General features: G+C 39.1%; 1 protein-coding gene across 1 annotated transcript in view; it reads right to left on the bottom strand.

Annotated features, from left to right (window-relative positions):
- LOC145500192 (lipoxygenase homology domain-containing protein 1-like) overlaps window positions 1-19755 on the bottom strand; it is a 38065-nt gene extending 18310 nt beyond the window's left edge. The window contains exons 1-23 of the mRNA XM_081479707.1: window positions 19232-19755; window positions 18500-18783; window positions 17714-17750; window positions 17149-17210; window positions 15824-16006; window positions 15377-15551; window positions 14536-14650; window positions 13860-13940; window positions 13143-13191; window positions 10548-10683; window positions 10219-10363; window positions 9085-9190; window positions 8805-8946; window positions 8215-8477; window positions 7221-7356; window positions 6395-6555; window positions 5454-5540; window positions 4764-4896; window positions 3990-4144; window positions 2829-2986; window positions 2231-2304; window positions 776-969; window positions 96-288 (exon numbers count right to left, since the gene is read on the bottom strand). Of these exons, the coding sequence (XP_081335833.1) occupies window positions 96-288; window positions 776-969; window positions 2231-2304; window positions 2829-2986; window positions 3990-4144; window positions 4764-4896; window positions 5454-5540; window positions 6395-6555; window positions 7221-7356; window positions 8215-8477; window positions 8805-8946; window positions 9085-9190; window positions 10219-10363; window positions 10548-10683; window positions 13143-13191; window positions 13860-13940; window positions 14536-14650; window positions 15377-15551; window positions 15824-16006; window positions 17149-17210; window positions 17714-17750; window positions 18500-18783; window positions 19232-19361 (3199 nt within the window). The 5' untranslated portion in view covers window positions 19362-19755. The remainder of the gene's footprint in view (window positions 1-95; window positions 289-775; window positions 970-2230; window positions 2305-2828; window positions 2987-3989; window positions 4145-4763; window positions 4897-5453; window positions 5541-6394; window positions 6556-7220; window positions 7357-8214; window positions 8478-8804; window positions 8947-9084; window positions 9191-10218; window positions 10364-10547; window positions 10684-13142; window positions 13192-13859; window positions 13941-14535; window positions 14651-15376; window positions 15552-15823; window positions 16007-17148; window positions 17211-17713; window positions 17751-18499; window positions 18784-19231) is intronic.
- Window positions 19756-19810: the final 55 nt, after the last annotated feature.

The raw sequence follows: 19810 nt of genomic DNA, 5'->3' as shown, positions 1-19810 counted from the left end.
CAATCGAACGTGTATCCACCTCCCCCCCCCCCCCTCCTCCTCCTAAATGTGCACACTGCACAAATATTAAAAAAAAAAAAAAAAACAGCAATTACTGGCAGTGGTATGTATTTGCTGTCCCGGATACAGTTCCCGTTCAATTTTGCCATCATCTTCATCATCAGCAAGCCAGCGATGACACGGGAACACCACGTGATCACCACGTGAAGGTATGTCTACTGTGACGTCATCAAGAAACCAACCAGCGGCACTGCCTTTGTTGTCATGCGAGATGCGCAACATCTCAATCTAAGAACGAACACACAAAGAAGCAATTTCAGATTAACTTTAGACTAACGTTCTTTGTTAAAAATCTGTGTCAACCTTCCTATAGCGAACAATTCTTCTAAGTTTATTATATCCTTTTTGATGGTTTTTTATATATATTTATAAATATAGTTAAGTAAACATTTTTTCGACTTTTTTTATGTTTATCATTCCTTGAGGTTTCAAGTTTATTTTATACATCGCCAAAACATTTATCGTGACATAAAGTTCTAAACAGTACAAGCTCCACTTCCAATGTTACCTGATAAATAGCAAAAGTCGAAATCGATATTTAAACAACACGCAGAAGTGAAACAATTTTGAAATACTTCTTCATTAGTTGAGGATAACTATCCACCGTTGCCTGATGCCAACCGAATATGAGACAGTCCTCAGAATCTCCTACTTAACCGACTTTTGCCAGCCAATTGAAGAAACCTCTTTCTCTCCCTCAATATGAGCTACACACCTTTCCAATGTCAACGGCCTCCAGTGCAAACTGGTCAGTCCTGCCCCGCTCAAACTTGTTTTTCGTGTTTTCAGCGCTTCGTAGTTGTAATTTACCAGTGTCACCTTTGGCGCCATAAATTTGGACGAACACATTGGCATCTGTTCCTGCACCACGGACGTCACCAGTCTTCACAGACACAAGATACGACGTGGCTGAAAAGTAAGCACAACATCACATTGACTGCTAGTTGTTACTACAACATTAATAACATGCTTTTCCTGTCTTTCATGTAGTTCAGATGATTTACAGTTAAAATAGGTGTTACTAAGCTCAAACTACACATTGTATTAATCAATTAATCATAACAATTACAATTTCCTCGAATGTAATTGGTGCATAAACTGCTCTATTTTGCTCTAATTAATCTTCAAAGTTGTAATCGGACAGTGTAATCGGACAGTTGGCTGTAATCGGACACCTGTAATCGGACAGTTACATGAACCAATCATTTTAAGTCCTCTCCACTAAATCAACCAATCACAGCATTGATTACAATCACTATAGTAACCAATTCAAGAGACTGACTTTGTAAAAGGAGGTTTAGTCTCTGGTGACTGTTTTGAAAGAAACAACCGCCATTTTGCAAGCTATTCTTCATATTTTTAATTATGATATTTAAAAATGACTATTAAAAGCGCTTTTTCAAATGAAACTTTTACTTGTGTGGGATATTGTAATGGTTATGATTAATTGGTAACAGGACTTCGTGTCGTCCAATTCAGTCTGTAATCACACTCGTGATTAACAAATCGGACTCCCGCTTCGCGGTCGTCCGATTTTGTTAATCACTCGTATGATTACAGACCGAATTAAACTCCACTCATTCCTATTACCATTATTAATCGCCTCCATTACAGTAAGGACACTCAAACCGTGAACACTTAACATTTTCAGGCAACTATAGAATGAACGCTCTTCATGTAATATACAAGACTAGCGTTTGCACAGTACTGTAAAAAAGCTAAAAAATCTTATTAACGTGTTAAGAAGTACTCTCATTCTATAGTTATTAAAAAATGCAAAAAATGTAACGTTTTCACGGTTTCAGTGTTTTCAGTGTAAATTTACCCCGTAAAAATTTCACATTTATATCTCAAACCTACGTCAATTCTCATGTAAGGGTGCGTCCCTTTGGGGTGATCTCCTGGATCTGGATCAGTGATCCAAGATCATTCATGATCATGGTACATCAAAGGAGCCGATAAATCCTTGCCCAGAGAGGATTCATCGGGTCCTCTGATGCACCATGATCTGAATGATCTTGGATCACTGATCCTGATCCAGATCATCCCCAAAGAACGCAACCAACATGTACTACAAGTCTTCCCAGATAAATCAAACCCTTCTTATAGATCTAGCGACTGAATCAATTCACGTTTGCAGGCAGCAAATGAAAGTTATGAGTAAACTTACTGTTCAGGAGGCTTGTGCCACCAAGAGGAAGCTCCCTGACTATCAGACCATCGTCCTCATCTTTTGCAAGCCACCTGTAAACAACAACAATGGCACAAGTTCAACTTGTTAACGAAACTGTGTCATTCTAGCCAAATTTAGACGTCAGAAAATGGCAGCAAAATAAAGTAAAATATAAAAATAACCACTTAAAATAGTCAAGGAACATTTCAATAACACAAGAAATACAAAAGAAGGCACGGATGGACAAAACCTGAAAAAGATTCAAACGGATTGCGATATGGGTTTTTTGAAAAAATGTTAGGTTGAACACTTTTCACAGTTACATGTAATCTCGTTTGTCTGTCTCCTTTAATTAAAACGCCCCGGACAAATATTTGTTTGTAATGAAGCTTTAGTTTTGTCATTCCATAGTTCCATAGAAGTAATTTCTTCGCTAACATTAAGTTTCAAAGCGAGCGTCTGCAAAACTTGATAAAATAGTCTAAACTCAGCCGTGACACAGTCCCTTTAACTTTAAAGACTCAAAATCTGAACCAGCTGCTGCACAGTGCGGGACATGCCTACGGGGACCTTTTCAGTCCATGATCAGCCAAACCTGTTGCAAGGGAACACATATTCCTTGGTGCTGTCCTCTGGATCCTTTATGACAACTTTATCCAAGAACCATCCCGATCCTGGCCCAGTTGAATCATGGCCCACACGGATCTTGTCAAGATTTTTCAGTGAAACTGCTTCAATAAGGAATTCATCCACCTGAAAGAGAGCAATAAATAATTTGAGCAATATTTCCAAAGGTGCACCCTGTAACATAGTGAAACAATTTGTTGTTAATTGGTTCGGGAGTTAGAAGTGGCTTTTTCAGTAACATGGAAAATAGACCATTTTCGTGTTCTAAGTATATTAGACTGGAACTAAATTGTAACTGAGGCTAACGCGGGGCTGGGAGTCTTTTCAAAAGCAAATGACTTTGGTCGCTTTTTAATGATATTCCCCCGCATAAGCCTCTATTGCAAGCTAGTTCCAGTCTAATACCGAGAATTCGAATGCCGAGGCTCGCAAACTACAAGACAAACTGAGAGTGGCCGTGTGATTTCACAACTGTGGTAATTACGAGGGTAATACGTCGAACATTGGACAGCATTTCCTTTAGAAACAAATCAAATTGCAGAGCTTGTGCGTGCTTACCATTTACAAAAAGCATCCGGTTGGAAATTTCAGGCATAAACATTAAACAATTAAATTGAACTTTGCGGGAGAGGGAATCGCTATAAAGTATATCCACATCAGCTAGAGAGACTTAAAAGAGTAGAAAAATAGCATCAACCCAAATCACAGCCCATATTTTCTGAAGCTCTCCCAAACGGAATGGCGCGAACCATTTGATTTTCCAACTGGAATTTTCGGTTTTCCCATGTAAATGGTAAGTACCCTGTATTTCCATGGTACGAGTTGCCACACAGTCACACACGCACGTTTGTAAATATGTTGTAACCTTCGAATGCACACCTCGATCCATTAAATTTCAGACTCGGCATTACCACTAACTTTTGCATACTTTTTCTAGTTGGAGCGCGGTTTTCAATTAAATATCATAAAACCAAAACAAAAGAAACACCTTTGGCCAATCACAATAGGCACCGACAATACGGTGAACCAATCAAAACTCGACGTATTCAAAGAACCCCCAAAAGACTTTGAAAAACTGGGCTTTAGCTACCCCTTTCTCCGCCGGTGAAGAAAAAAACAGCTTTACTACCTGGTTTCTCTCAAACTTGTTCATGTTAGTTTTGGATTCTTCCAGAGGTCGATCACCAGTGTCACCTAACTCTCCAAATATATTGAGGAAAATATTGGCATTTGTGCCAGCACCACGCTTATCACCCGTGTACACAGAAACGTGGTAAACATGAACTGAAAAGCAAGAAATACCATTTACAAGTTACTTACACACTACGTCGGCTCATGATTAATGACGAAAAGACTTACACTAAGGGAAAGAAAGATTCCTTGTTAAAACAGTTTACAATATGACCTTAAGGCTTTACAAAAAAACACTTTTCAATCTAGGTTGACTGGTTTATCGAAGATTGTGCAAGTGTAGAGTAAAAATAACAAAAATTGAAATTCTGACACTAAAAACAATGCTTCCAAAATTACTCTTGTCTTCAAAAGCCTGACAGAGGGCTTCAGTGAGGTGTGAAACTTCGAGAGATATCGGGGAATTACTAATTATATACAGCTGAACCCCGCTACTTCAAACTCTCCAGCAGGTGAAACGAAAAATAGTTTGAAATAGCGGGAGTAAATTACTGAGGGGAAATGGAAACGGAAATGGAAATGGTTTTTAATTCGATGTAACGGAGAACTCGAAAAAACCCGGTTCGAATTAGCGGGCTCCAACTGCATGATAAGGAATTAAGAGTCTCCATACCATATCTGTGCTTTACTGAAGGAAGTCGCACCTGCACAGATCTGCAGAATGTTCTACAAACTGAGAGCTTTAAGAATTCACATGTTAACTATTCATTACCAGGTAAAGGTTCCTTTCCTTGTATGATTGCTGGTAATTCACGGATAATCTGACGATCCCCTTCACTCTTGGAAAGCCAGCGGTTACACTTGTAGGAACACTTGATGCTGGATTTTGCATTCTCCATTTGAATCTACGTGAAACCAATAAATGGGCATTTTGTAGTTTGCACGTTCCTGTCAAGTAACTCTCTACAAGCATGTATGTTTTTGATTCGTCTGAATGAACACACTGCAAGAATGTGCCTTACTGAAAATCAACAGTCTACATGTATGATGCATGCCAATGGTCCAATGAATAATTACTAACAACCAAAAGATTCGCTGAGCTTAGTCGTAATTAATAACACGTAAATCAACATCACGTAGAGCGGTCCTATTCGCATTAAAAAAGTACAGTGCCTACATCGGTTGCTGGGAACAAGATTTCCTACGTTTTGGCTGCGCAAACGATGTGTTTAGTATCATGCTGAATTTTTACAGGCCTCTGTCGAAATTTTACTGAAAATTTCAACTTAGTTTTGGGTACAGGGAAAAATACACAAGACTAGACCAAAGTGGGTTCAAGCATGCACATGTATCAAATAACAAAGAACATGGTTTACGCAGAATCCCGAACAAAGGAAGTACTATTCTCAACACCATGTCTCGATTGTAGATAGTATACCATAGATGGTATTTATTAGTTTACCTTCTCCAAGTGCCAATCAGAAAATGGCTTTGAGTTATCATGCCGTATCCTCAGTTTGTACGGCTTACCAACGCTTGTGAGTTCAACCTAACAGTAGAAGATAGTTTATTTTCAAAGTTATAATGTGCATCACATTTTTTAAGATTATGATCTCATTTTTTATTAAATTGGACCAATCAGTGGAGAGTAACAAAGTGCACTGCATTTTTACGTGTTTGCTGAAATACTTACATGTAAGTAGAAATTTCAAAATTCACGTAAGTACGATGTTTCGAAGTTCCTCACAACATTTTCAAGGCAAAGTGAAAATATCAGGGCGACATACGCAGCATAAGAATTTAATAGCCCATTTCCGAGCTGCCTTAAGCCTCTCTATCAAAGCAAGGCCTACTGCACAACCATTCATATGAAAATGACTTTAATTTGCATGGGAATGATATCTCACTTTCATATGAAAGGACTGGCACCAAGACTCGCTTTGAGAAAGAGACTAAAGATAACTCTGGAATGGCCTATTGAGTGAAACATAATTGACACTTTTTGGTGCGTGTTACACGAGTAACTTCACGCAGGTGGAGTCTCCTTGCACGTTCAAGAATAGTTGGCGTTCTTCGATTATCAGCATTTCGTAAATGAGACACTGGAAGTTGAAATTTGTCATCTTCAATGTTCATACATTGTTTCAATCGAAGCCGGTTTGGACCATCCGTACTTCTCTTAGCTGCTGCTTTTCATAACATTTAATTAGCTTCTTAAAATGGTCATTGCTTCACAGTTACACCCGATTACAGTTACAACTGACATAAACACCTACAGTTAACTTCATTCTTGACCAGCCCCTTAAGGGAACAAATTATGGTACAATCACATTTATATCGGGAAATTTAAAACTGTAGAACGAAATACCAGTGAACTAAAGCAGGGATAAAACAATGACAGACCTTAAACTTGTCCAGTTGTCCTTGTTCAAAGTTATCAGTGGCATTACCGAGCGGTTCTTCATCTGTCTTTCCTTTGTCTCCATACAATGTCATGAAAACATTAGCATCTGTTCCAGCGCCTCTCATGTCACTGGTCCACACCCAAACATTCCAAACAGTTTCTACAAAAAAAAAAAAAAAACTTCTTACTTAATCAAATAGGGCTTGAAAAAAACTTGAATTCCAGCTTGCCCTTGGGACAAGTAGCTCTCAAATTTTGCTTGCCCTGGGTAAGTCTTAGTTTTCTCTTTTAATGATTTAGTTGGTAGATGACTTGCCTCATCCCTCACCCATTGGGCAAGAGAGAATGAAAAGTTACTTGCCCAGCAGGAAAAGCTACTTGTTGTGGACAACTGGACAGCACTTTTTTCAAGCCCTGTCAAGGGATACCAGAACCAGCTGATGGTCTCCAAGACTAAACTGAGTCTGAGGTTTATATCTCAAGCTCGCTAATGGTGTGACCATTTTCAGTGCAGGTGCCAGCGCTAGTCTTTGATAGGATAAAATCAATCAGAAATTTAACGAATGTGTCAAGGAAGATTAGCCAAAAGCAGCACTTGTTCCCAAAATTGTGTCTAAAAAATCTGAACTTCTCACTTTTAGCCATTCAGCTACCCCCACCCAATCACTGAAATCACACTGCTGCGGTGAGTTCCCTTCCAATAACAGTCTCCCCACTCCTTGACAAAAAAACTCCCTTATACATATTCAAAGATCAGAAATAAAAGTCATGTATTCGAATTCACAGAAAAGCAAAAACGATATTTAAATATTATGGTGATCATACTTGGACGTCTTTTCAGCCTCATGTCTTCAGACTCGTAGAGATCTCTCTCAATCAACTGGTCGCCTTCATCATCAGCCAGCCACTTCTGACATAAAAACACCTGCTGGTGACCACTGCTTGGGCAGTCAACTAAAACCTAAAAGAGACAACAGTCTTTAGCATTAAAAGGGTTGATTGAAAACCAGAACTGTACATGCACTGTTCTCTTTAGCTTTGTTAACGTTGGGCAAATGCTGAATGTCCTCTATAGCTAAACGTCTCCACTATGGCCACCCTGGGGCAGAATGAGCTGGCCACTGCAGGAGGGGCTGTTGTAGGGAGGTTTTGATTTGAGTAAAAAGTATGGACAGGCATAGGGATGTGATGAAAAATCCCAGCTGTTGAACTGTTCTGTAGAGGTGGCTGCTACAGTGTATACAGAGGTATCAAAAGAGGAGGTTGGGCTGTATTTCACTGCTGTTGGTAGACGAACAATCCATCACTTGGGAATCTTGTCTTTACAATGATAAGAAGGGCCACCATCAAAGGATCAAACAGCAACTCTGTAGGTCTAGTTGTACATTGTAAATAATGCACTTTTGGCCCCTACTGGTATTGGCGGGTGACAAATTACTTGGCAAAGGTTTAGCAATGATAGGAAGAGCCATCAATGAAATGCCAAGCAGCAACATATACACAGCTAGTTTGCGAAGTAAACATAATTAACACCAATAGCCCTTTTCACGGTTAACATTACTCATTTGCATTATAATAAAATCTAGCATGTATGTGAGGCAATTTCGGGCTATTTTGTAGTTTTAGCCCAAAATTACCTTGCATCCACGTTGGATTACATTGTAATGCAAATGAGAAAAACTAACCGTGAAAAGGGCTATTTCGTCCAAAAAAATCACTTGACAATTACATGTAGCGTGTTACCCAATTTCAGGTAAAAAACGAAACATTTGGGGGTTCTGTTATAGAAATCAAATAACAGTGCATGTGATATTCCTACCTTCTCACAGTACCATCCTGAACCAAGTCCACTGTTATCATGCCCAATTGTCAAATGATGCAAAGGACTTAACATTTCTGTTGTTTCTACAGTAAAAATATCTGTTCTTCCTTTCTCAAAGTTGTCCTTCTGTTCGTTTTGTAACCACAGTTTGCCACTATTGCTTTCACCATCTTCTCCCCCATGAAGGATAACATATACTCGTGCATTGGTAGATGCATTTCTGACATCTCCAGTGGTGACATGAACATGATATGGAATTCCTAGATGATCAACACAACGCCATTAATGTTATTTCTAGTGTAGTCAGCTCTATGCTACTCTATATCACTAGAGAGTATGTACAGTATGTGAGAGATATAGGTACAGGTATTTAGCCCATTTGAGACCCAGTTGTACGAATTATTCGTCTTCAGAGACCTTACAAGCACTATAACACCAAAGTACCGAGGTACATGTAAAGCCAAAGCCGATTACAAGTCTGTCTTGCTTCGTCTACAAGTACATTTACACAAGCATTTGTACATGTATGTAGATCAACATGGTCAAGAAGCATTGCTGACCCACTTGCACACATTTATCTTATTCACCTTTATCAGTAACCATGTCTCCATCTTGGCCATCTGCTCTGCTTAGTTCACGAGAGATCTGGCCATCATCTTCATTTTTGGCAAACCACCGTCGGCATGGAAAATCAACAGCGTCCCCTGTCTTGGGATCCTCAACAGTTACCTGAAAAGCAAGTCATTACAAGACAATTGTCAAATTAAATTACAAAAAAATACAGTGTACATTAAAATACACAAGTTGCTACATGTATATAAAGACAGAAACAAACAAAATCCAATGTTCTCTGTCAAAATAACTTGCCTTGTTTAAAAACCAGCCAGGGCCAAGCCCACTGTTATCATGACCAATCCTTATCTTGGTCAGTCGTCCAAGATATGTTCCACACAGTACTTTAAAAGAATCTTTCCTAGAAAAAGCAAATGCACAGACAGTTACTTGTAACAAATTTTGCAGAACAGTGTAGAACAATTCTATTGTCAAAAACCAACTCCAATGGAAAGACATCATCCTTTACCTCTCTGACGAATACGCAGGAGTTTTATTAATGTTCTCAGCAGGAGGGTAAATGGTTTTCACAGGTGGGCAAAACTTTTTGAACTGAATTTCTTTATAAGAACTTTTTTCTCTACATAGTCAAATGAGGGGGGTGAAATTGTCCCCGTGGCCAATCAATTTGCCCGCTTTCCGGCCCTTAATGAAACTCCTGAATAGAGGGACATTAATTTTTAGTCCTTCAAGATTCTCTCTCTGCTGCCACCATTACTGCCCTAACCTAAGAATGCAGGGTTTTTGATTTGAAATAAAGCAACAGGAGAAAATCTTGAAGTAGGCAGAGCACTATTGGATTGCGAAAAAAGTGGCCATGTGCACGTTGGGAATCAAAGAATGCCTTAGTGGGTTACCCCGTCTGATAAGGGAGGGGGTGCTGGAGCTGGAAAATTTCTGAAATCTGTGTGCCTTGAGGTGCATTCTCTTCAGTTATTTCCTCGGAAAGAAAACGTTGGTGAAACAAAAATGCATATTAATTAACAAACTTGATGCAAAAAGTACCCTGGACAAATGCTTGAAGTAACCAGTGAGTTGCGTCAGACGCCAGCTTATTTTGAAAACCCTGAGAATGAAAAACTATCCCCCTTTGTCCCTTTTTCACTGCCCTCCTCCATGCCCCTCTGGGTATGCCTCTCTTGAATTTCCCCTCTACAATGCGTGATAAACAGTAAAAGGAAAACTTCCACCTATAATAACAGGGCTTCATTTGAGAATTCTGGATCTCCGACACACAATATAGTACACGATAGATGAACCAACTGTGCACTGTTAAGATGCACAATTGGTTCAAAATTACCCAGTACACTTTACTACTACAAAACATACACATGTCGCTTGCCTAGTGTGCCAATATATGTAATACTTGACACAAGAGTTAGTACATACTTTCCACGTTCAAAGTTATTTCTGGCATTATCTAACTTCTTCTCTCCTGAGTCACCCTCTTCCCCAAATATGGTAATGACGACATTAGCATCAGTTCCAGCGCCCCTCTTGTCACCAGTGAAGGTGTGAACAAGGTACTGGTGGCCTGGAGACAAGAAGACAACAATGTAGTCATGTGCGATCAACAATGTACACATAATTATAAGCTTACATGTACATATTGTATGTAAATCAAGAGAATTCTCTAAACACTGTCCATATTCTCAATTCCTGTCCAACTGATGATGTACATGTATCTAAGACCAAAATGATTAAGGGTTGTTAGTTACCTTGAAATGCAGCTGAAGAATCAGTTGATGCCGTCAGCTGCCTCACTATCTGCCCATCTCCTTCGTCCTTAGCTAGCCATTGATTACATGGAAAGTAGAATTTACGTTCCTCTTTCTCACGGCAATACACAATCATCTGAAATAATAATTGGTGACAAAAAAATCAGTTGTACTGTAGAGTAACATGTATACATAACCAAGTGAACTCTAGGAAGGTTACCCACACATCATTCTTAGAAGTTTAAATAAATTAGTGACACACTTACTACAGAAAACTGGGCATGGGGTATTCTTAGAGAATAGACACTAGACACTTACTAACTTACGTAAGGTAAGTCTACATCGGGCCAAGTGGTCCATACACTGTACTGCCAGAGCTGTCCTGGTTTCTATAGCATGAAGCAACCGGGAGTATTTCAATCTACTCCCCCACCCCCCACCCCCCACCCCCCCGGATAGGATGCTAACTAGTGCATCGCAAGGCTACCCCCAAGTACATGTATGTTTGCTGGTACCCATTTGTACACCTTGGTAATTATAAGGAGAGGCACTGTGAGAGTAAAGTGTCTTGCCCAAGAACACAACATGGTGACCCCGGCCAGGGATCGAGCACAAATTACTTGATGAAGAGTCCAGCATGCTAACCATTGGGCCATCACAGTACACTCTTACTATTGTACATGTGGCCTCGCGCACGATGTTGGTGTACAATTGCGTAACAAAAACGGTCTCACACTAGATTTCTTATTATTTCTCGTCATTCTTAAAGCCAGTGGTCGTAAAACTTCACAGAATTAAAGTTCCATCTATGTGCACCCCAAAAAGCGAAATTTTCCGTCTGAAAGAGATTTATTAGAAGAACAATAACAAAATTCCGAAAACAGGTTAGGTAAAAAGTGCTGTTTTTCCCCCATTTTTTGACCAAAACGGAAAGTGCATTATTATAATTTTTAACTTCTTAGTGTGAACAATTCAATTCAAGAAGGTGTCTCCAAAGTGCACCTACAGTTTGCTTTAAAATGGTGGGATTCTTTCATTTGTGATTGTATCTGTCAAAAAAATATGATTAAAAAACAAGCGTGAGACCACGTTTTTAATTTAAAAACCTTGTCATTTTATTGCGCCTTTGTTCGCACGTTTCGAGCATTTTTTTCCTTTTTTGTCTTTCGCGCAAATTTTGCGTTTTGCCAATCGCGCCTCCGGCATCGCGCATTTTTTTTGCCTTTCAGGCCTGCGCTATTTTTGCCATTTTGTCGTTTTGCTAATTTTGCCTTTGGCACTTTTGCCGCTAGAGCGCTGGCGAACAACACCGTAATAAAGGCTGGAGTACGCGAGCGGTGCAAAGTACTAACAAAAAGCCGAAGCGAGCATTTTATGATACTTTTAGTGATGCTATTTTCACAGGCGAATGCTCAGTTGAGATTGAACGTTATCCTCGCCGATCCTTCCGCAAAGTTGGCGAACAACACTGTAATAAAGCACTGAATAAAGGTCAACCAACACATCGATGTTTTGTTTTGTTTTCTCTTCATGGGGAAACCCTTCAATCCCAGTCTAACTCGACTCGTCCATCCATTTCCTCATTTGGACATAATTTGGGCTTGTTGTAAATAACAAAATGGCCGCGATGAACACGAAATGGACAAGAAGATGCAGGGAACTTGCTTGCTTAGTGCGTGTAAAAAGAAATAAAAAAAGACATAAGATGATTCGTTCTGTCATTTTCTTAAGATCGCCGGGCTGGACAAAAATTGGACAAACCTGTGTTTAAAGTTACATTGTTTCCAAATCCTTGGTAAGCACTCTGATAGCGATATATAGCGTAACTTACTAGCATGTGGCGTTCTCTTATAGTTTGCATTCTGGAGAACGCTTTTCTCCATTTTTGTGATTCCATTTTTGTGATTCAAAAGAGCTCCTTTAACAATAATTTGCAACGCTTTGCCTTGCGAAACCTGTATTATGATTAAGGAAGCTTACATTCGGAATTGAACCAACTCAACTCGGAATAAAGGCAAAATACGCAAAAAGCCAAAAGGGCGCGATGTTTTTGCTGGCGCGAAAGGCAAAAGCAAAAGGAGTAACGTGCGCGATTTTGGCAAAAAGCAAAATTTGCCAAAAAGGCAAAAATGGCAAATGCAATGGGCGCGATAAGAATAGCGTAAAATACGGCCCGATGTGTTACGCTACTTGCAAAGATTAGAAAGGAGAGTATGTGTGATTTTTACTCCTTACAAGAAAGGCACAAGCGCTTTTGAGACGTAGCTAAGATGGAAGGAAACTACATGAAAATCGCTACAAGATGGTGCTCATTTGAAGAGAAAAAAATTAATAACCTGCGAATTACAGCATTTCTAAAACAAATTTTCGTCCGATTTTTGCTAATTTTGATTTGTACACCAACATCGTGCGCTAGGCTATGTACCTTATCCTGGTTAAAATGGCCACACTCAAATGTCCTGGAAACATTTAGTACTTGCAGGTTATTTTTACCTATTCCTTTTATTTCCATTAAGCTAAAACAGTTTGAATGAAAGTTTCAATTAAAATAAGCCTAAAACTTAACTATCCATAAGGCAATTATAATACATGTACCTTGTCTAGAAACCATCCAGCTGAAAAACCAAAATTATCATGCTCCACACTAAGGTAAAAAAAAAAAGAAACACTAGTTTAAACAACACTCATCATTGTCCTGCATGTATATGTATTTCAAATTCTTGATGGTATTTGAAATTCTTAATAGAAATCCCTTAACGTTTCCACGTATGCCCTATTATCCAATCTCAATTCCACTAGATATACAACCTTTCCACTTTGCCCAGCACTGGGGCTGTTTTTTGACAATGCCAGAGAGTCAGTTAGGGTTCTGGTACTTAAAAGTCAGTTTTTGCTTTGCAATGGGCTGGGGTTGAAGCTTAATAACACAAATCATTGACAAATATTATTGATCTATTTCTGTGCATGTACAGTGTCAACGCATTGCATGTATAAGTGACAAAAAGCATTTCACTTCTAACCACCAACCCCTGGCGTCCCAATCTTAGGATGTTATGCAGCATGCTGGTCTAGCCATTGCAAGGTTACATCTGGTAAGTCCACCAGTACCCAATTACCTCTATACAATGTACTGTACAGTGTACATGTACAACCGGGTGCAGAGAGGCAAAGTTAGAGTACAGCGTCTTGCACAGGAACACAGTAAAAGCTCAGGGTCACTGCATTATTTATAATAACTGGAATGTGCATACATGTAGTGCATTCTATATTTTCATAACTAGACTGTAGGTAACAATAATTTTAAGTTCTCACATCAATTTTTTCAGAGGACCAAGGTCAGTTGTCTTAATCTTGAACACATCTTTTTTATTCCGCTCAAATGCATCATCAGTCCTGTGGATTGCAAAATTGGACAAATTAACTAGGTTGGGAAACCTTGTACATGTAGGTGTGCATTGGTTGACAGTGATTGGTTTTTCAGTTGATGATGTACAGCAATGTGATTGTCAACTGACAAAAGAGAGCACTGACTGAGACTCTGCTCCATGTTTAACCTACAGTACAAACTATTTTCAACAACTGACTCTGGAAAGCAGCTACACTAACAAAGAACAAACGCCTCTTAAGTAACAGATGTCAACAACTACATGTAGCAGCACCTTATAAAGTTGAAACAACTTATTCACGGCATAAACAAAACCAACAGATGGACCTTCTATTGACTAACAATAGACAGATCGAAACCGACCAATGACTGCTGACAAACTTTGCATGAGTCTTACTGCCAATACTATCAAGGCACCATCAACTGACAAACACTATTCACTTGACTCTGAAGATGACTTCCTCTCAGGTTGTCAAAATGTCAGTCACCAACAACAGTCCTTTTCAGAACGACCCTCACCCAGACAATCACACTAAATAAAGTACTGTAGTTTGTGGTGTCTATGCCAGTTGGTTGCTACTCTTTATAGATTTGCCACCACACCTGCTGATGAGCTGCGTTTTAGGAGCCTGTCCTGTCTTGCCATACAAAGTAACAAACACATGAGCATCTGTTCCTGCACCTGCCTTGTCACCAGTGTACACTTCTATCACATAAACTGTCAAATACAAACATGACTGAGAATGGCAGCTACCATGCATTTATATTATTCAAGATAAAACTTGATCTTACATTCAGCTCATCAGAATCATACATGTACCTGTACATTGTAGCTACAATTTGTGTTCACTCAGAATGACGTACATGTACACCAATGAGCGAACTCCCATACAGAAAGGACAGGGGTGCTCATTATACCTTTTAAGGGTTAAAAAATGTGGTTTCGGTACCTCTTGGGGCGTTCAGCCTCAAAAGGTCCACAGCGGGAGCTTTTGCAATACTTGTTAGGGTATTAAGATGAAAAAAATGACAAGGGATAATGTGTTGTCTTAGAATTGGTATCTCTAAGAGGTGAAAAGAATTCAAGCCACACCCACAAAACAGGATCTTGATACCTCTTAGGGGTTCTATTCAAAATTTCCAACTAGTATCCCTGTCCTTTTTACATGGGGGTCTCCCCCCAAGGGACATAAAAAGATCATAATTTTCCAAATTATCAACACAACACATTATATATTACATGTAACACACCACAAGATTATACAAAACAAAAAAATGTATATAGTTATCTCTACATGCATATACTGTATGTACCAGTTGATTAATCAGTCTCAGTGGTTTGTAAAACATCAAAAGAAACTTTGGGCACAAGATTTACATGAACATGTACATGTAGTGTATGAACGTAACATGTAGAACTGTATGCAGTTTACGCAGGACGTACCAACTTTTTCAGCCTTTTTATGAACCAGAGGTTTCAGACTCCGTCGCACTTGACAATCACTTTCATACAGTGACAGCCACTGGTAGCAAGGGAACATCCATGTTTGTGGTTTGCGAGGATTTGTCACTTGTATCTCATCAAGGAACCACCCCTGCTTGCGTTCTCTCCCATCATGCTGCAGAGAACAAAAAATTTAGACTTAAGACACTGCAACGTACATGCATCACACAGAACTGTCAGTAAACTTAATACATATACATGGTTGTGCACAGCCAATGTAGGAAGTCATAATTTCAAATGCACACAACCCTCCTCCCCACATGTAGTTTTGGTCCTTCAAACTCTTTTAAACTTAAAGTTACCACTCATCTCTGTAGCAATTGCCAGCCATAACAGCTTGTTGTGAGCTACTAATTCTAGCCCTGTAACATACATACATGTAATTACCTGAATAATGAGTTGGATAAGCTCCCCTACATCCGGCCCTCTGATAGTAAAGTGCTCAGTGCTTCCAGAGTGGAACTGGAAAGGAGGCAGTGTGGCAATAAAGGCTGATGGTACTGCTGGATCCATTTGGTGTGTGAGTTGTCTGGTAAATTTGCCTGTTGTCCCACGAAATTCAGCAAAAACCTAAAAAGGAAAATTAATAATATCAAACAATACCATAATCAATAAACTAAGACATATGTAAAAGTGTGGGAGGCACGGTGGATCTGCTGGCTCCACGGTGGCTCCTGAACGAGCGATCCAGGTTCAAGCCCTGGCCAGGGACATTGCATTGTGTTCTTGGGCAAGACACTTTATTCTCACAGTGCATCTCTCCACCCAGGTGTATAAATGGGTACCGGCAAACTTAATGCTGGGGGGTAACCCTCCGATGAACTAGCATCCCATCCAGGGAGGAGTAGAAATACTCCTAGTCGCTTCATGCTATAGAAACCAGGATAAGCTCCAGCCTGGTGGGCCACTTGGCCCGTATGCAGACTTAACCTTACAAGGAAAAGTAGAGCTGCTGTACCCTGCACAAAACTGCGATACCATCATAGTGTTGGGCTTGTAGAGCCTAAATTTACTTTGATTGTCATCCCCAGGATGAGAAGAAATGTAAGAATAATCGATTATCACGTGGGTTAAAGTTGTAAATCAATTTTTGATTATCATCAATGATCAGCGCACCACTAGCTCTTTAATAAGCATTTTTTTGTTGTACCCGGGCTGAATTTACAACCCATACACACTGTACAGTCGAAACTTCATTATCCGTACCTCGATTATCTGGATTTCTCAATTATCTGGACTTTTTCTGTCGTCCCAGTTTTGTTATGAATATTTATTAGTCATGATCAAGATCTGTAACAATATTCTTTTTAAAACTATAGCATTGAAAAGTGCAGTCAAAAGCGAGTTTGTTTTGCTTTTAAAGTGTCATACCTAATGAAGAATGTTCGAATGAGTTCTGATTGGCTCAAAGTTGAGTGGTTCAAGATGCACAGTAGACCATATTGTTTTCCAAGCGATTTGTAAAAGTGTTCTTTCACAATTAAATGTTACTTCATTTAAACAGTTTTGTTCTTCACTAATATTCATATTTTCGATTATCCAGACCATTTTGTCTAGTCCCAATGAGTCCGGATAATCAAGGTTTGACAGTAATAGCTTGCAATGTCAGTTTACACTGCGCACACATTATTAAGAGATAATGTTTCCAGCACTTATATAAATAAGAAAAGAAGGAAAGAAAACACTAAAACTTTAAGCTTATGATTATATACCTTTGCATCTGTGCCCCCATTCTTCTTAGCTCCTGTTTTCACTATAACTTTGTACACAACTCCTGTAGACAACAATTTAGATTTTTTTATTTTTTTCCAAGAGGGCACAGTAATGAATCCTGCAATCTGATTGGTTCTGAGCACAGTCCAGGATTTTGCTATCTCTGACCACAGTCACAGTAACACCACATGTATATGGAAAAAGTCAACAATGATACTGTATTTACTGGCCTAGGGTCGGTCCGTTCAATGAAAACCTGTGACCTCTGGCTTGAAAATGCTACCGTTGCTAGCCTCGGGCAACATTTTCGAGACCTTCATCACCATTTTTCACTGTAGAGACCTTCCAGCTGGCAAATAACATATATTTAAAAATAGCAGGGCGTTTTCATTCCTAGCTCTTATAACAATTGTTAGAAATTATCAATTTGTACTGTTTTTTTTCCTCAGTCAGTCTGTCTTTTCAAAGGAAATCCTTCTTAAGAAAACATTCCATCTTGTATTCCTTTGGGGAACACAGTGGCTAATTGATCAAGAGCTTAAAGATATTATATCATGTTTTAACCTTTTTTCTTTTTCTTTCCACTGCTACTCTTTCGTCCCTGAAAACAATAGAAGACACATGTGGAATGATGAGTTTAGACAAGTCCTTAGCTACATATAATGACAGAACACTGATGTAAACTGTAGTGCCAAGTCAAGAGGCAAAGCTTAAAAAGTCAAATGTTGGTTATCTGCAAATTAAGAAAAGATCCTTTCTCAGAACATTTCAGACAAACGGTGTTTTGAAATGTTTACCGTTTGTCTGAAATGTTTTGAGAAAGGATCTCTATATGCAATCTTAAGTCATGAAATCTACATACAACATTTGTATTCTGCAATAACTCGTGATCAAGAACTTTAGTTTCTGCCACATCCTTGGTCAAGATAATTGACCAATAATTGGTCAATGTCATATTGTCTGTAGACCTAAAAACTGACAATCAAAATTGCCATTCTGGTAATATTCAAATGAAGGACAACCGAAACTGATGTGGAGAAGATCAGTAGAAAAAGAACTGAGAGAGGTTGGTGGTACCTGGAGCCAGATCCAGCATTGGACCGCATTGGCAAATGCATTATGTTCCACTTAGGCATGAAGAGGATTATATACTGTATGTAACTGTGTTTCTTTACATTCACCACTATTGGCAGTTTTTCTTTCAATTGCAAGATAACAAAGAAACTTTATGGCAAGCTCCCAGCCACACTTACATGTTTAAAACACAACTGTATGTATCAGCCAAGACACTGTTTTTTTAATATTATTTCATGCTAATCACAGGCTGGTTACAATCAACTGTTCGGGTACCTTTGTTCTTGACAGTCCTGTCTCTCTCAAAGATGCACTTTTCCCAAACTTTCTTGCAAAATATGGATTCAAATGAGGATCACTTAGAGAATTGTAAGTAGCTGGCGAAAAATCTTGTCCTCGCAGTGTGGTACTCCCTCCAATTGTTGCTCTTGGAGCAAAGGGTGCCTTCTTACTTGTTCTACTCTCAAATGGTGTGTGGTTAAGACTCACATAAAACTTTCTGGCTTTTTTAGGCTCAGGTGAGTTTGGATATCTCCAGCGAGGTTGTTGACTAGGTGGTGCTGTCAATAAGAGTGACATTTTAGTGATTTAATATTTTTTCCTCTCCCTTATAACTGAAAAAAATATTTTTTCTAATCACTGAAAAGTTACATGTATACTATCTAGAGAAAGTACTGCTCAGTACCAAAAGTTTTCACTCAGTAGCACTTCTCTCGTGTTGTTTAAAACTCAAGAATGCCCTTGAGCCTAACTGTACAATAGTTAGCAACTAAGGTAAAAGTCATGAATAGATCAGAAATTAATGTAACTGGATGTTAACTGTAGGTTCAATGTTTTCCATAAGCAAATAAGATTTACACTACATGTAGCAGCATACATGTACATGTACTTCTTTCCTACAACTGCTAAGTAAGCGATATTTCAACAGTAAGCTTTAAATACACACAGGATTCTGTAGGCTTGATTAAGTTAATTATAAATAAACAGATGTTAGAATACTGTTCCTACCCGATACAGGTCTTGGTCGCTGTCCTGTTGTTGTCCGAGTATTTCTTGTAGGTTCTGGCCGACCAAGGCCTGCTGTAGATAACAAATGAGTATCCTGCAAAACGCCCTTCACGGCCTCTGAGCTTTGCATTTCGTCTGCTAGCTGTGTTTCAGTCAATTTCAGAGTGAATTTGGAGAACCAACCGACTGACCGTGTGTTCGTGGTTGTTGTTGGAACATCGAAGTTACTTTAACGCCAATGAGTCACATAACTTTCTTGAAAACCATCAACTTGGGTATTTGTATCCACACAAATGCAATTCGCTGTTAGTCATGAATGACTGAAAATCGAAAACTCCAAGAGTGTATCATCACTTCAAGCAATGATCGAGAGTTTCATTTCCCAAAATTTCATGTCACTCCTTTGTGTAGAAGTCGTTCTCTATTCCAAGACAACTTCACTGAGAAAATAGAATAGAAAGCTACGTTTATAAAACATTAACATTTAACATTAACGTGTTGGCTCGAAAAACATTTGCATAAGGACACAGCAACGGACTCTTACTCCCATGTTACTCCGTTTCCAAAGCGAAATTAGCA

The sequence above is a fragment of the Orbicella franksi genome, chromosome 10 (assembly GCF_964199315.1).
Source record: "Orbicella franksi chromosome 10, jaOrbFran1.1, whole genome shotgun sequence".
NCBI classification, from domain to species: Eukaryota; Metazoa; Cnidaria; class Anthozoa; order Scleractinia; family Merulinidae; genus Orbicella; species Orbicella franksi.
The sequence above is the reverse complement of the archived record's forward strand: the minus strand, read 5'-3'. Positions and strand labels throughout refer to the sequence as shown.